General features: G+C 38.1%; 1 protein-coding gene across 5 annotated transcripts; it reads left to right on the top strand.

Annotated features, from left to right (window-relative positions):
* Positions 1-2,295: 2,295 nt before the first annotated feature.
* Positions 2,296-13,133, top strand: GMNN (geminin, DNA replication inhibitor). Of its 5 annotated transcripts, none has more exons than XM_027524794.1 (7): positions 2,296-2,460; positions 4,410-4,467; positions 7,922-7,999; positions 8,629-8,776; positions 11,081-11,163; positions 11,460-11,570; positions 12,737-13,133. In XM_027524794.1, exons 2-7 carry the CDS (start codon positions 4,417-4,419, stop codon positions 12,824-12,826), a joined length of 561 nt encoding a protein of 186 aa, XP_027380595.1. In that variant the 5' UTR covers positions 2,296-2,460; positions 4,410-4,416; the 3' UTR covers positions 12,827-13,133. The 5 variants fall into 5 exon arrangements, with proteins under 5 accessions (XP_027380595.1, XP_027380593.1, XP_027380594.1 ...); XM_027524792.1 differs by having other exon boundaries at positions 4,410-4,506; XM_027524793.1 differs by having other exon boundaries at positions 4,392-4,467.
* Positions 13,134-15,812: the final 2,679 nt, after the last annotated feature.

Raw genomic sequence — 15,812 nt, 5'->3', positions numbered from 1 at the left:
AAAACTGCCTTACCAGGCAACTAAGAGGATTTAGTAGGATCATGTACATTATGATAGTGTAGAGCAGTCAGATCCCATGGAAACAAAATGTGAACCACTTATGTAATTACAATTTTTCTGGTAGCCATATTAAAAAAACAAAAAGTGAAATTATTTTTTAACAATATTTGTACTCAACCCCATATATCCAAAGTATTATTTCAATATTATTATTCAATATGATTCCAATACAAAAAATTATGGAAGTATTTTACATTCTTTTCACATTAAATCTTTGAAATCTGGTATGTGTTTTACATTATTGTACATTTCAGGTGTTCAACAGCCATCACATGGCTAGTGGCCACCCAACTGAATAGCACTGGTAGAGATCTGAATTAATCTGTCACATTAATTAGTTGATCATTTAGTAGGCAAAGCAGGAGGGATCTAACCTAAGCTGGTGATACAGTTTTTTCAGACTCTGGGGGCTTCACAATTTTTGCTAAAGGATGCATCATCTCCTTTGAATTCAAAAAAAGTCAAGCAGCATTAAAATGTATAAAGTAAAAGTTTCTTCACACCATCCCCAAACTAACCAATCCTCTTAGCAACTACAGATAACATTTGGGGAGGTGGGCTTCATAAGATGCTTGGGAAATCAATTCTTTTAATGCTTCTGTAGATTTTCAACTATGGTAACCTCTAAATTCTACCTCTCATCATTTTCATATGGAAGACATTTTTCTTTCCCAGCTTTTTAGTTCTGGAAAGAAGTAACATTATGTATTTTGCTTTATACATGTTACAGACTACCTGAATATAATTTTTTATATATTTTAAAATGTATACTTATTATTTGGGTTCTTTTCATCAGTGATGCCATTTTAATCGTGGCTGAATGAAGAAATTAGAAGTCAGATTTACTGTTTTGACTAACTGGTGTTTCAAAGTCAAATTACACAGTGGTCATCAGAATTCTTACTGTGGAAACTCAGTCATCTATTGATAGTTTTCCAATGAATGGATTGTTTCTTTAGAATTTAGATTTTATGTTATATTTCACCCCAAAGACAACTAGAATCATATGATGACGCTTTGCACATTTTGAGCTCTGTCAAAAAGAAATACAATGCGACAGGTGGCAGGAGATGGGCGCAGTGTCTGCAGGGTGTCTGCAGTTGAGAAAGCACTGCTTTCAGAAAGGTGGTGCTGTGCGTAGTTACCAGCTATTTCCTTCCTTCTGAGAATAATTCCATGAAAAGTTAACAAACGGGGAAACAGACTTGTATTAACATTGATAGCTATGGTAGGTATAAACAAAAGATTTAACATGACTCTGGTTATCCGAAGTGTACTATGCTCACAAAGAAAGTTGAGAAATTTGTAAAATGACTAAAACCAATAATAATAATATAAAAAGCTAGAAGTAATTAATATTCTAGCTTCGCGGTGGCTCAGGGGTAAAGAAACCGCCTACAACGCAGGAGACTGGAGTTCGATTCCTGGGTCGGGAAGATCCCCTGGAGGAGGAAATGGCAACCCACTCCAGTATTCTTGCCTGCAAAAACTCAAGGACAGAGGAGCATGGGGGCCTACAGTCCACGGGGTTGTAAAGATTCAGACAACTGAGCAACTAAACAACAAAAACAAGGTTTTCCTGCTCCTTCGAACTGCAATGGCAGCTGTATTCCAGCGCCTAGAACAGTACTGGTAGCTCCAGGCGCTCAATCAATGGACTTGAGGCAGGATTAGGCCTTCTAGAACTACCGAAGTGAAGTGAAGTGAAAGTGGCTCACTCTTGTCCGACTCTTTGCGACCCCACGGACTACATAGTCCATGAGATTCTCTAGCCCAGAATACTGGAGTGGGTAGCCTTTCCATTCTACAGGGGATCTTCCCAACCCAGGGATCGAACTCAGTTCTCCCGCATTGAGGGCGGATTCTTTACCAACTGAGCCACAAGCGAACCACAATTTAGTCAACGTAAATAAGCCAAAATATAAAAGCTCTTAATACAATAAGGGGGCCCTGGAACAAGGATTTTCAGAAAAATAAGATGTACTATACATACAATACTTTGTTCTCTCGGTGTTTACATCCAGTGGGGGCAAAAAAAAACAAAAACAAAAAAACATACACTTTGAACGGAAGTTAGGACAGCAGGACAGAACTGGGACCTAGAACCCATCGGGGCCCAAATACACACCCTGCCCACCACGCAGGCGCAAGAGGGGGCGGAGCCGAAACGGGCGGGGGCGAGAGGCGATTCGTCGGATTCCGATAGCTCCGCCCTACGTCTAGCGTCAGGTGGTTACGTGATTGTCCAGGGCCGGCGGGAAGAGTTTCAGTGTTTTCACAGCAGCGCGCGCCCACACTCTAGCAGCTGCTGGCCCAAACGTGGGTTGGCTGTGAACCCCGCGCGAGGAGCAGCGGTCACAACTTCCTGAGTTCGATACGAGGACTGCACGCTTCCATCCGGTAAGTGTGAGAGGGTGGCTGGAGGGGGTCCGCAGGGGTTGCTAGATGAGGCCTCTTTTGGGCTGCCGCCGGCCAGAACTCACGTACTCCTCTGATGACTGCCTGGCCACTGTCGGGGTCGGGGTGAAGAGGCAATTAAACGGTCGCGGGACGGGGGAGGAGGTGAGACTGGACCCCGTCCCATTAGTTAGGTCGGTTTTGGCGCGCTTTCCCGTCCGCGCTCGCTATTGGCTGGCGGGCGCCATCCCCAGGCACGCCCATGGGTTGGAGGGCCCCGGCGCGCTGAACCTTCTGCCTCCTCTTTGGCTTCTGGGTCGGTGTCCCGAGGACAAACTGGCGGGGTCGCGGGCGGTTTCTGTGCAGCTGGTTGGTGTGAGGGCATCAGTGTGGGTGTACCTGGTCAAGAGGAACATCATCCGTCCTCTTGAACTGGTGGAAATCCATTGTTGTTGTCTAGTCGCTAAGTCACGTCCGACTGCGTGACTGTAGCCTGCCAGGCTCCTCTGTCCATGGGATCTCCCAGGCAAGAATACTGGAGTGCGTTGCCATTTCCTTCTCCAAGGGGATCTTCCCCAACCCAGGGATTGAACCCGCGTCTCCTGCATTGACAGACTGTTTCTTTACTACTGAGCCTCCGTGATGGTCAGCTAACTGGGTTCATGGGAGAAGATCCCTGAATCCTGCGTCTGCTCATTTAAAGAAAAAATGAACGTGGTGACACTTGGTTTCATCAGTTTATCAATATTTCCTTGGACTCAGTCCTATGCCAGGGTTTTCAATCTAAAATAAAACTAGATAATAAAAATAAGGATGTCGGCGGGAGTGTTAATGAGCAAGTGAAGAGTTAGGTTTGACCCGTGGCTTTCAACTCTTTAAATCATGACGTGTACTAAATCACATTTTTTACATCGCAATTTAGGACGCATTCCTCAGCTAAATTAGAACCTTCAGGAAGCAGTATTTATTCCTCCTATGCCATACACTTTGATGTTTTAAACACCCACTAAGTGATTTTGGAATCCCAGGCTGCGACCGGCAGTTTGAACACCAATGCCCTGGATCAGCCCGACCAGCATTTGCTAAACATTAAACTGACTAGAAAATAGGATGCGTCACAGCATTAGACTTTCTTTGCTGGGCTTTTTTGATTGCATTTGTGTGTGCTGGTGCACAGTGTAAAATGTATTCACATGGAATGGGTCACAGTCAAGTTTAGCAGTCACTGCACTGAGTAAAGAAAGGCATGGCTACAGAAATCAGTGAGATCTGTATGAGAGACAGATGAGAGAAGAGCGATGGCTGAGGAGTTCACATTTGGGTTTGGAGTGAGTGGAGCCCAGTGTTCTGGTTAATAAGATTGCAGAGCCCTTTGTCTCCTCCCTTTTCTTTGCATCCATCAGTACCTCAGTTAATGGTGGCTAAACATTCCCTACACATGGAAATGCATAATCTTATTTGGTTAGATACTAAGTCAGCATTAAGTTATTGCTGGTTACCAGAGCCAAGTTTATTATAGCTTAAATCTGCCTTTGAAACAGCAAAGTTAGGATGCTGTTCTGGACCTGATCATACCCAAATGTCTGTGTTTAACTTTTCCCACTGACCATTTTTCAGATCTTTGGGAGCCCTGCATTTAATCCAGAACACCATCATGTTTTGTAAATTTGCTTAGGATACATATTTTCTCATATATAACAAAATTTTACCAGTCAGAATTATTGTGTGTGTGTGTGTGTATGTATAAAGTAGAGATATTAACAGTCGTTAGCTTTAGTCACTTGTCACTGACAGGGCTGAGTTTGGGTACAGTGAGAAGAGATTCCATATTTTTTATCGTTATGATTTTTTAATTTTAATTTTTATGATTGTACTTTGAACAAAAAACTGAATTTCACTTTCTGATGCAGATTATTCTGTTTTTGAATTGCTAGTCTTCTGTTCTTCGTCAGGTGTGTAATGAGTCACAGCATGAAGCAGAAACAAGAAGGACTCCAAGAGAATGTAAAGGTATGTGATGCAATCACTTTCTCCTGTTGTAGAAAGCAGGTAGGTAGATGTTTTTTGACGTAATTTTGTCAAATTTAACTTGGCTATAATTTCTATGAACCTTGACTTAACTAAATTTTGAGTCTGAGGGCAAGAGGACTGTTTAAAAATGAATTATGGTTGAATATTAAGTTTTGTGGTCCATGTACATAGGATGTTTTTCCATTTGGTTAGCTCTAACTATTTTGTTCTTTTTAATACTATTGTAGCTGGAATCATTTCCTTAATTAAATTTTTGGTGTGGTCATTGCTGCTATATAGAAATGCAGTTGACTTTTGTATCTTGATCTTGTTTCTTTCAACCTTGCTGAACTTGTTTATTAGTTGTATTAGTAAATTCCTTAGTGTTTTCTATATACAAGACTTTTTATTCCTTTGTTTTTACTCTTACTTTTCATGAGATGATTTTATTAAAATCCTTTGTGTATATATTCAGATTAGATCTTTGATCACAGAGACATTTTGCATTATTAACTTGCCTTAGTATCTTCCTTAAATTATTTTTCTTGAATAATAGTTTGTACTGATAATATGTGAATTTGATTCCATCATCTTCCATAACGGGTAATAACATCTTCCAATTGTGCTTTGTATGTGTGTGTTTTTTTTAAGCTTTTTATTAGGAAAATATTAAAAAATAGCAATTTAACCTCAGTTTACTTCCCCCATTTTCAGCAGTTATCAGTATATCAGTTCAGTTCAGTTGCTCAGTCATGTCCGACTCTTTAAGACCCCATGGACTATCAGTATATGGCAAGTCTTATTTCTTTCTTTTTTTTTTTTTTTGGCAAGTCTTATTTCATCTCCATCTCTATTCACTCCCTCTTTCTTCCACTGAATTATTTTGAATCAAATCCCAGACAAATAATTTATATAATTCCAGCAGAGTCTAACATTTAAAGAGAAGTCCAATATTTAGTAGCTATAGTACAACTATCTGGGATATAAAAGGACCTGGATTCTGCTTGGTTCTGCCTCCAAAACTGTGATTTTGGGTGAGTTACTTAGCATCTCCGCCTCAGTTTCAGTTCAGTTCAGTTCAGTCGCTCAGTTGTGTCTGACTCTTTGTGACCCCGTGAATTGCAGCACGCCAGGCCTCCCTGTCCATCACTAACTCCTGGAGTTCACTCAGACTCACGTCCATCGAGTCAGTGATGCCATCCAGCCATCTCATCCTCTGTCGTCCCCTTCTCCTCCTGCCCCCAATCCCTCCCAGCATCAGAGTCTTTTCCAATGAGTCAACTCTTCACATGAGGTGGCCAAAGTACTGGAGTTTCAGCTTGAGCATCATTCCTTCCAAAGAAATCCCAGGCTGATCTTCAGAATGGACTGGTTGGATGTCCTTGCAGTCCAAGGGACTCTCAAGAGTCTTCTCCAACACCACAGTTCAAAAGCATCAATTCTTCAGTGCTCAGCTTTCTTCACAGTCCAACTTTCACATCCATACATGACCACTGGAAGAACCATAGCCTTGACTAGACGGACCTTTGTTGGCAAAGTAATGTCTCTGCTTTTCAGTATGCTATATAGGTTGGTCATAACTTTCCTTCCAAGGAGTAAGCGTCTTTTAATTTCATGGCTGTAGTCACCATCTGCAGTGATTTTGGAGCCCAGAAAAATAAAGTCTGACACTGTTTCCCCATCTATTTCCCATGAAGTGATGGGACCAGATGCCATGATCTTAGTTTTCTGAATGTTGAGCTTTAAGCCAACTTTTTCACTCTCTTTCACTTTCATCAAGAGGCTTGTGAGTTCCTCTTCTCTTTCTGCCATGAGGGTGATGTCATCTGCATATCTGAGGCTATTGATATTTCTCCTGGCAATCTTGATTCCAGCTTGTGCTTCTTCCAGCCCAGCATTTCTCATGATGTACTCTGCATATAAGTTAAATAAGCAGGGTGACACTCATCTGTAAAATGAGCGAGTTGGACTGAAGCTAGTCCGTAAGAGTGTATTTTAGGAGTTCGTGGACTCCTTGCCAGTCATACACAAAATGCCATGTGTGTGCTTGTTTTGTTGTTACTGTTTTCTGAGGGGTTTTGCAAAATATAAAATTGGTTTCTAAAAAGATTAAGACTCATTAATATATGAGAACCTTTCTGGCTGTAAAGAGCTTATTCTAATGCAAGATCTGTATGAATAAAATGATAATAGCAATATTACATTTGGGTGGCTGGATGCTATAAAGCTTGCAGTTGTGAAAGTTAAATCTTGGAAATGGTCATTTAGTATTTCAGTCATTTATCTTAGTAGCAAGCGTTTAAATAAATTAACATCTCCTATTATTAAAAGGTTTCCAAGTTGCATTTTCTTCTGTTTGTCTGGAGACTGTTGACTAATCTAAATTGTATCTGAAATGTTGGTGTAATATTTGTTCTCACAGTAGCCAGCGTTTGTTCTTCAGTTCAATAGTGAGATAATAATCAGCAGTAGAAACTTGACCGTGGGAAAGGTGAGCTCTGGTCCTGTGAAGTGCAGTGTGGAATCAGTAGCTTTCTCACGCTGCTTTGGTGTCATGTTCTTACTAACTTTGTTTGAGTATTCGCTATTGTTTGCTATCCCATGGTGGCAGTATAACTAATGATTTTTTGCAAATATAGTAGAGAGATCTTTTAGATCAGGAAATATACAGGAAGGTATTTACATATTACAAGGAAGGCAATTTTTTTCCCGAAACAGTAGCTTGGGCATTTTGGAATTCTAGTATGCCTCAAACACTGACATTTTTGCTGTCTGCTAATGAATGGTCTTGAAGCAAACTGCTTCTGCACTCAGGTAAAGGTTGAAGGGGAGAAGCAGGTCTTCTTACATGTGTAATGTTATTAACGTTACATTCTTCTGGTGAATTCATTATAAATACGTTAGGGGATATTCACAATTTAAAGAAAGCCTGAGAGGAATCCTTTTGATTAGGGGTGAGAAATATTTTGCAATGTAAATAATTAACCCTTTCCTCCAATTTACCCCTTTTGTGGGTTTCTGCCATAATTGTAATGATATTTGGTACATTTCTAGTTTCTGTGTGGAAGATCTTTTTTTATAAGATGGAATACAGATATTTCTGGTATTCTGGAATTTCATCATATATGAAGAATTAGAACTTAATGTTGTATTTTTGTTTGAACTAAACAAATGACTGTAGCAAGAACATATATTGAAATGGGAAAAGAATGACTTGTGTTAAGTTTGAGTAATATGATTTATTTTTAGAATTTCTTCAAACTTTATTAGAATTTTAGGGAAATAATAAGTTTGCTAGTTGATCACACCATGTGTAATTTTATAAAATTATATACCATATCAAACATTAGTGGCCTTTGGGTTGTTTTGTTTTTTGTAAATTATAGTAGGATTAAGATAGTAACAGTCCATATAGTAACTTAGTAACCAGATAATTTATTATGTTGACTTTCAGAGTAGTCCTGTTCCAAGAAGAACTCTGAAGATGATTCAGCCTTCTACGGCTGGATCTCTAGTTGGAAGAGAAAATGAGGTGTGTATTGTTGAGCTAGAATGGGGTACAGATGATACTGCACTTACATTAAAAACATTTCAAAGACTTACTTGGTCAGAAATACCTAAATCATTGAAATTGGGAAATAATATAGGGATAACCATTGTATATTCCCCACAGAAGTGGTTTTTGTTTTAATTTCAGTTAAGGAAGTTGAAAGTTGGTATGAATATCTGTAGTAGAACTGGGATAATAAATTATGAGTTAACCTATAGGCATAATGTTTGATTTCTTTCTTTTTTTTTTTAAAGAATAAAATGTTGGATTCAATCATTTACCCGTGTATATAAATAGTGAAATCATGGATGAGGGTTTCTAGACTTTTATGGGTTGAAAATCATGCCTTCCCATGTTACTGAATTATTTAAGTAATGAAAATGAATTCAGCTAAGCCTTAGACCCAAGTCTAATCTAAAACAAATTGCTGTAAATAAAATTCCTAAAATATGATTATACATTTTTGTAGAGTTTTGAATTTATAATTTTTTAAAAGAGCCAAAGATATCAAAAAGAGATATGAATGCTTTAGTTTTAATTCAAAAGAGACAAAGCTATTCAGCTTTCTTGTTCATTAAACAAAATGACTGATGTACATATTTTCTTTATAGTTGGTTAAAGGCTTGTCCAAACAGAAACATTGGAATGCCCAGTTAATATCTAAGACTTCCAGCTCTGGAGTTGTTACTGACCAAGAATGTAGTAAAAGTAAAACTCTTGGAGGAGTCAGCCAAGAAGCATTTGATCTTATGATTACAGGTACAAAAGAATATGTATATATGCAGCTTTTATCTTAAAAACTTAAATTATAATAAGGGTAAATATTATTTGTTGTTATGAATTCTGCCTACAGCTTTTTAATCTATTAAAATATTTTGCTTTAATGTTTTTGATAATTTAAAGTTTCTTATGGTTGGAAATATATAAAATGTAAATTTGGACAGGTCCTATGGTTTGGTAAGATCCATATATGCGTGAAATATTAAAGGAAAGGATAGTGTATAATATGGCAGCTTTGATATTGGACATGTAAGACTTAGAAATAGTCTCTTCAGAAGAAAAGTGTCTAGAGAATGAACTTGTGGAGAGGAGCTTGAAGAAAAGATACCAGGAGAAGGATATAAGGGAACAATAGGAACAATAAGAGGAGTGAAGATGAGTGAGAAGCATGTGCCTGTGAGAATTCCTGGTTTTAATGGAATGGCAGTGGGATTCAGAAAAGGAAGCTCGTGATGTATAAGTATTATGGAAGGTGATTACTTCTATTTTAATAATGAGTCATTGGATATTATTACTGAGGAGAAAATTTGAGACCTGGAGAAGTTAATGGTTTTACCCAAGAATAAAGTGATATTTGGGCTCATTTTGAGTTGCCTGCATGACAGTGGGGGAAAAAATAAGTAGATGGTGGGTTTTTTAGGCAAAATTAAGAAAGGTTGATTGCATACAAATAAGAAGTTCTAATAATAATGTAAAATAAGCAACAGGATTTGTGACAGTCATCTGATTTGGCTAAAACTAATGAAGATTGATAGGAAGTAATAACTAAAGTTAAATATGGAAATAAACAACTCAACTATATATCATATTGCTATCATAATCACATAGAAAAAAATTAATCCATATAACTTGAACACAGAACTCTTGACTATACACCCTCAATGGGATATATTGTGAGGGCTAAAAGAACTACAAAGACATCTTGAATTTAATTTTTGTTGTTAGTGGTATTGCTATAGTAGCAGTTATGGGGGAAATTTGAGTATATTTTAGGATTGAGCAAATGGGTAATATATTGACGTGGTTGGGTTCATGGTATGGTGAAGGGAGATACAATATGTAATGGGGAAGGAAAGGAAGAACTCTGTTGTGGAACTGGAATTGGGAGTGTTGGTATGAACTGATTTTTTTTTTTTAAAAGAATCTACCTCTGCCAGTGAAAGAGCCCAGAAACAATGGCACCTAAATAACAAGAAGCACAATCACATCCAGTTCTTGGTTTGTAAACAGTACTCTCCACTAAAGCTCCCTGGAGAAATGGCTGCTTCCAGGACTGGGGCAAGCTCACTATAGAGTGAGCTTGTAATCTCTTGTGTTAGAAAACACAAGAAATCTCTTGTGTTAGAAAACACAAGAAATCTCTTGTGTTAGAAAACCAACAACTGATGCAGAGGTTAAATGGATAAGGAGACTGCTTTAAAGGATCCCCTTGGCTAAATTAAGGAAAGTTTGAGCATCAAAATGAATGATGACAAAAATGGATTATAATACACTGAATTAGAAAAAAGTACATGAGTCCCTTCTGGTAATTTTCTTCTGAATTGGGGTAGGGGATGTTCTTTGACTGAATAACGCCAATTACTGAATATAGAAGGAACTACATAAATGGAAAATCACTACTTTTTCATCCACCATAGAAACAGTAGATTTAAGAAATATTAGTGGAGCTAAAACTGGATGAAAGGTTGTTAGGGAACTGGATATAAACACCACAGACTAAAAATTTTACTCCATAGATCATTTACTTGTTACTAAAGGAAGAGTGTCTTTACAAGGGAGAAATCATCTTAAACGATTGAGTATACCATCTGGGACTGTGACAGATGAGTGTGCTCTTCTTCAGTGGTACACTGGGAAGGAAACACGGTGTTTACAAGTGTCCTTGCCAACATCTATAGCTTGAACCTAATAATGAAAATGGACAAATCCAAATTTAAGGGCACTGGAAAAATAACTGATCTGGACTTCTCACAAATGTCACTGTTAAATGACGACACATAGCAAATGCAGCAACGACCTTTAACAGTCTAGGTGCAAGTTACATGTGTACTGTACTTGTGTTGGAATTGTTTTGAAAGATTGAAAGTCTTCAAAACGTTGGCAAAAATTAGAGAAAATACTGATTTGGCTTTCTAACTTTAATGTTTTTTAAAAATGGTATTACTAAGTACTGAGTAAGACTAAATTGTTTTTTAATAGACAAACGTTACTGGGTTTTTACAGCAGTATATATAAACAGTAGTGATTTTCAAAGTTACACTGTAAAACATTCATTTATTTTAGAAAATCCATCCCCTCAATATTGGAAAGAAGTGGCGGAAAAACGGAGGAAGGCTCTCTATGAGGCACTTAAGGAAAATGAGAAAGTATGTACTGGATATAATTTGTGACATTTTTAAACATTCCGGGATCATTTTTCTTCTGCTGTCTAAGATATTTTACTAGAGCAATATAAACCAGATGTAATGTTGGCCTAATAAAGTCTAATTAGGCAGAACTGTTACACAACAAGAAGCCTGTTGTGTTGAGAGCCAGGGACGGCACCTTTGTTAGGAACTCTGCCCTAAATGTGTCTGTCATTTGTATACTTGGAGCCATATAACTTGGTTTACAGCGTTGCAAATCGGTGAGATACTGAACTGTTTTGATTTATGTCACATAGCTTCATAAGGAGATTGAGCAAAAGGACAGTGAAATTGCCCGCCTGAAGGAGGAGAATAAGGAACTGGCAGAAGTAGCAGAACATGTTCAGTATATGGCAGAGATGATACAGGTAGGCGTCTTACCCTTCTCCTGACTCAGAGCCGTCTGTTTTCCTATCAAGTCCAGGTAGCATGAGCAGAAAGTGTTCTAGGATCAGATCTCCCGGTTTGAGTCCTAGCCCCTGCCTCGCGCCATTAAGGTAGAGTTAAGCAGGTTGTTCATCCTGTCAGGGCTGCATTTTCCTCATCTATAAAATGGGAGTAATAGTGCCTACTTTCTAGGCTTCCTGTGAGGATAATGAGTTATGATGGGGAGAAAATGGAGAGAACTGCCTGTATACAGTGAGAACCAATAACTGTTAGATGCTGTTGTTTATTATTATGAAACAAAAGAACACCTGTTTTCTTGTAGAAATATAAAAAGGAATTATATCTGAAAAATATAGGGAATTTATTATATTTCACAGGTGTCAAATTTTCAGACAGGCTTTTTTTTTTTTTCATTTTTATTGGAGTATGGTTGGTTTATAGTGTTGTGTTAGTTTCAGGCACACAGCAGAGTGAATCAGTTACACACACATATATACACGCAGACATACACAGTTTTAATTTTAGCTGTAATGCCAATGAGACGTGATGGGCACTTACAAAACTGGTATTAATAATTGGTGTACTGAATAGCTTTGTTCATCTTATCTGACTTTTTTTTTAAATTTAGAGGTAACTAATGTGTTTATAAGTATTACCCTGATGACTGTTAACTTTACCAGTCTTAAAAACTAGGTCTTAAATTTATTCATGTCTGCAAAAAATCATCTTGTGGTTAGGAAGGAAGTTTTTCAAATCAAAACTTTTCTTGTACTGAATTTCTGCCTTACATTTTAGAATAAGGTTTTCATTTGGAAGCGCTGTAGTAGCTCTCTTAACTGCCGAGGGAGTATTGGTCCAAAGCAGATAGGAAACCTGGTTCCTTACTGTAGTTTGAGAAGTACTGGTTTGAATTGTATTCTGAAAGCATCTCAGTACTTAAAAATAAGCAAATTTGTAAACACTGACTTTGCAGAAATAGGATCTACTATGGTTAGCACTTCGATATAACACATGCCTGCTTGTAAGTGAATTTAGTAGAGACATTATGAAAAGAAACTTATTACAACAGTGAGGGTTCCTTATATCAGCATAGTAATAATGGACTTGGATTGCAAAGTTCTTAAATTATTGGTTTATTCTTTAAAAGAGGCTGAGTCATGAACCTCTGGACAACCTTGAATCACCGTATAGTCAGGAATTTGATCCTGAACAGGCAACTGCTGAGGATTCTGAGTGAAGTAGAAGACTCAGAAATTGGTGGTACATGTGCTGAAGAAGTTGTCTCTTCCTCTACAGATGTAAAACCGAGTATATGAAATTCAGTAACTGCCAAAGTTTACCTCCGCTGTAGTTCTTTGTAGCAGAACAAATAACTTTATAATGAAAACTTGTTATCAGACTTTCTTGTTTGTATCCTGGAACCCTGTTATTGTATTAAAATACAAATACTATGTATTTTTAATCTATGGTGTTTTGTGTAAATAGCATTTTCTCAGTTGTCAGACATGACCTGTGTATATAATAAATAAACTTCATCCTGTTGAGCTCTGTGTGTATCTTGGAAGAATGAAGTGTAAAGAGTCTGTGTAGAAAATTTGTCTATTTCTGTGCTTTTTGTTTTGTTTCCTTTTCTGTCCTGCTAACTAGCTTGGAAGAAACCAAGGGAAAATGACTTCTCCCTCTTTAGACTGAGATAGCTAGGTCTCCCCATATATATATACATATATATATGTATATAATCATATACAACCTGGTTGCATCTCAAGCTCACTGGAGGGAAATTTGATTTCCAGACTCCAGGCCCCGGTAATAGGACCAAGTAGAAGTGTGAACATCTAGAGGTCCCAGAGCTCCCCGGGTGAATCTGACTAGCCACGGGACGGCTCAACAGGCTGGTGGGATCCTGCTCTTCTTGGGAGGGTAAAATGCTGGCGGGGTGCTGGTGGCCTAGAAAAGCAGAGGGTGGAGCAGATAAAGAAATGCAGGAATAACTGGGTTCTGAAACTTTCTGTTCACACATTTCACATAGTGGTGTAGACAAAGTGTGTATATTGAAGTAAGAGGGTGAAATGAAGGATGTTTTGTAAAAAGAAAAGGACAAAAGGGAAATTGAGAAGTATACAGCATTGGGATTGAGTAAGTTCTGTTGCCAGCATACAAGCAACTTTGTGTAAATTGACAATAAAGAGCAATATCAAGCTTTTAAGGATTACTTTAGGCATGTTATTCTTCTAGAACTTCAATTTTCTTATCTCTAATATTGAGGCAAATTCCACCCCTGTGTTTGTGAGGACTAAAAATTTTAAATAATGGAAACTTATTAACCTATAGCAACATTGTCCAATAAAGTTTTCTGGGATGCTGGAACTGAGTTGTCCAGTATAATACCCAGGTAGCCTTGAGTACCAAATATGGCTATATGAATGAGGAACTAACATTTTAATTTAATTTTAATTTATATTTTAAAGAGCCATGTGAGGTCAGTGGCTGCTGTATTAGTGCAGCTCTATATATTTTAGATTTGGTCTATTAGCCCAAAGAGAGAATTGAGGAAGAATAGAAAAAATTTTCATTGTTTTTTTACCACAATAAAAATAATTTTTAAAAAGAATTAAGGATATTCTTGATTAGAGGGAGAGGGGACTCAGAGGAGTTTAGAATGAGTGGTAAAGAGGAGAGCTAAGTAGAATAGGATGACTTGGCAAGTAGTAGTTCTGGAAAATGTCAAAAATGGATTGCTAGGATTTGGTAGCAGGGAGCAAAAGAGGAGGGAACTGAGGATTTTAAAATTTAATGTCAGAGCTAAAACTGTTAATCTTCTAGAAGAAAGTAGGAAATTTTAGTGATCGCAGATTTGGTAAAGATTTCTCCAAAAGGACACATCACTATACAATAAGTCAGGTTGCATAAAAATCAAAAATTTCTCTTTGAAATTTTTGAATGCAAAGACAAGCCACAGACTGGAAAAAAATACTTGTAAAACATACCCAACAAAAGATTTCTATCTATAAAGAACTTAAAACTCATTAAGTAGATAGACCACCTTTTCTTTAAGTGGAGGAAAGGTTGGCCCCTTGGAGAGCATATGTACAGATGGCAAGCAAGCATGGGGAGAGATGGCGTTATTAGTCACCAGGGACGTGCGAGTGAAACTGCAGTGAGGTAGTGTCACGCGTGCATCAGAATGGCTCACGTGTGAATAAAACTTCACAGTACCGAGAGTTAAGGATATGAAACAATTGGGACTCTGGCAGTGCTGGTGGCAATCTTAAATGCCACAGGTGCTGTTGAACTGTGCAACAGGTCCTTAAAAATTAATCATATACATTCTATATGATCCGGCCATTCTACTCTTACCTGAGGGAAATGAAAGCATAAGTCCTTTATAAAGATTAGCAAATAAGGCCCTTGTGCTCGAATTGCTATCTAGCATTTGCTTCTAAGAGAATCCTTACAAGGGACAACAACGAGAAAAAACCATTTGTTACAATTTTGGTAAGCCAGCGTAAAATCACAGCTTAGCATAAAAATGCCTCAAGGCCCAAATCTGAACCTGTTTTTCTCAGAGACCCAGCATTATTTGACTCTGAATTACAAAAGTATTTGGAAAACGTAATTTCTGTGACGCAGTTTCTAAATGGGGCTTCTGATTTCCAACCCTATAAACTGAGTTCTAGTTTGAGAAACTGAGTTACACAATTCACAAAGTCCACAAAGGATGAAAAGGTTCAGTGACTCAGCAGCAGAACACAGCTTTTCCTGTTTCAAGTTTTGAGACAGTTTCCCCAGGGAACCTCATGAATCCACATGATGTGAATAGCATTCCTAACAACATTCCTGTAATAAAGATCATGGACCTACACTTTGTCCAGGCCCCTCAGTGAAAGGTGGAAGCATGACACTGAGTTTAGTCAAGGCATGTCTGAAAGACGAAAGTATTCAGTTCAGTCTCTTGATGGCTCCAATTTAAGCTAGAGGCAAATATTAGGGTGGTTAGAGACACAAACGGAGAAGGCAATGGTAACGCACTCCAGTACTCTTGCCTGGAATGCCATGGACGGAGGAGCCTGGTAGGCTGAAGTCCATGGGGTCGCTAGGAGTCAGACGCGACGAGTGACTTCACTTTCACTTTTCACTTTCATGCATTGGAGAAGGAAATGGCAACCCACTCCAGTGTTCTTGCCTGGAGAATCCCAGGGACGGGAACCTCGTGGGCTGCCGTC

The sequence above is a fragment of the Bos indicus x Bos taurus genome, chromosome 23 (genome assembly GCF_003369695.1).
Source record: "Bos indicus x Bos taurus breed Angus x Brahman F1 hybrid chromosome 23, Bos_hybrid_MaternalHap_v2.0, whole genome shotgun sequence".
In the NCBI taxonomy this organism is placed as follows: domain Eukaryota; kingdom Metazoa; phylum Chordata; class Mammalia; order Artiodactyla; family Bovidae; genus Bos; species Bos indicus x Bos taurus.
The sequence above is the reverse complement of the archived record's forward strand: the minus strand, read 5'-3'. Positions and strand labels throughout refer to the sequence as shown.

What these genes read in the sequence shown, in the direction of transcription:
- GMNN (XM_027524792.1), top strand. Translation starts at nt 4,417, where the DNA reads ATGAGTCACAGCATGAAGCAGAAACAAGAAGGACTCCAAGAGAATGTA. An exon ending in TAGTTGGAAGAGAAAATGAG is followed by an intron (nt 8,000 to 8,628) that starts GTGTGTATTGTT and finishes TTTTCTTTATAG; the next exon opens with TTGGTTAAAGGCTTGTCCAA. An exon ending in ATATGGCAGAGATGATACAG is followed by an intron (nt 11,571 to 12,736) that starts GTAGGCGTCTTA and finishes ATTCTTTAAAAG; the next exon opens with AGGCTGAGTCATGAACCTCT.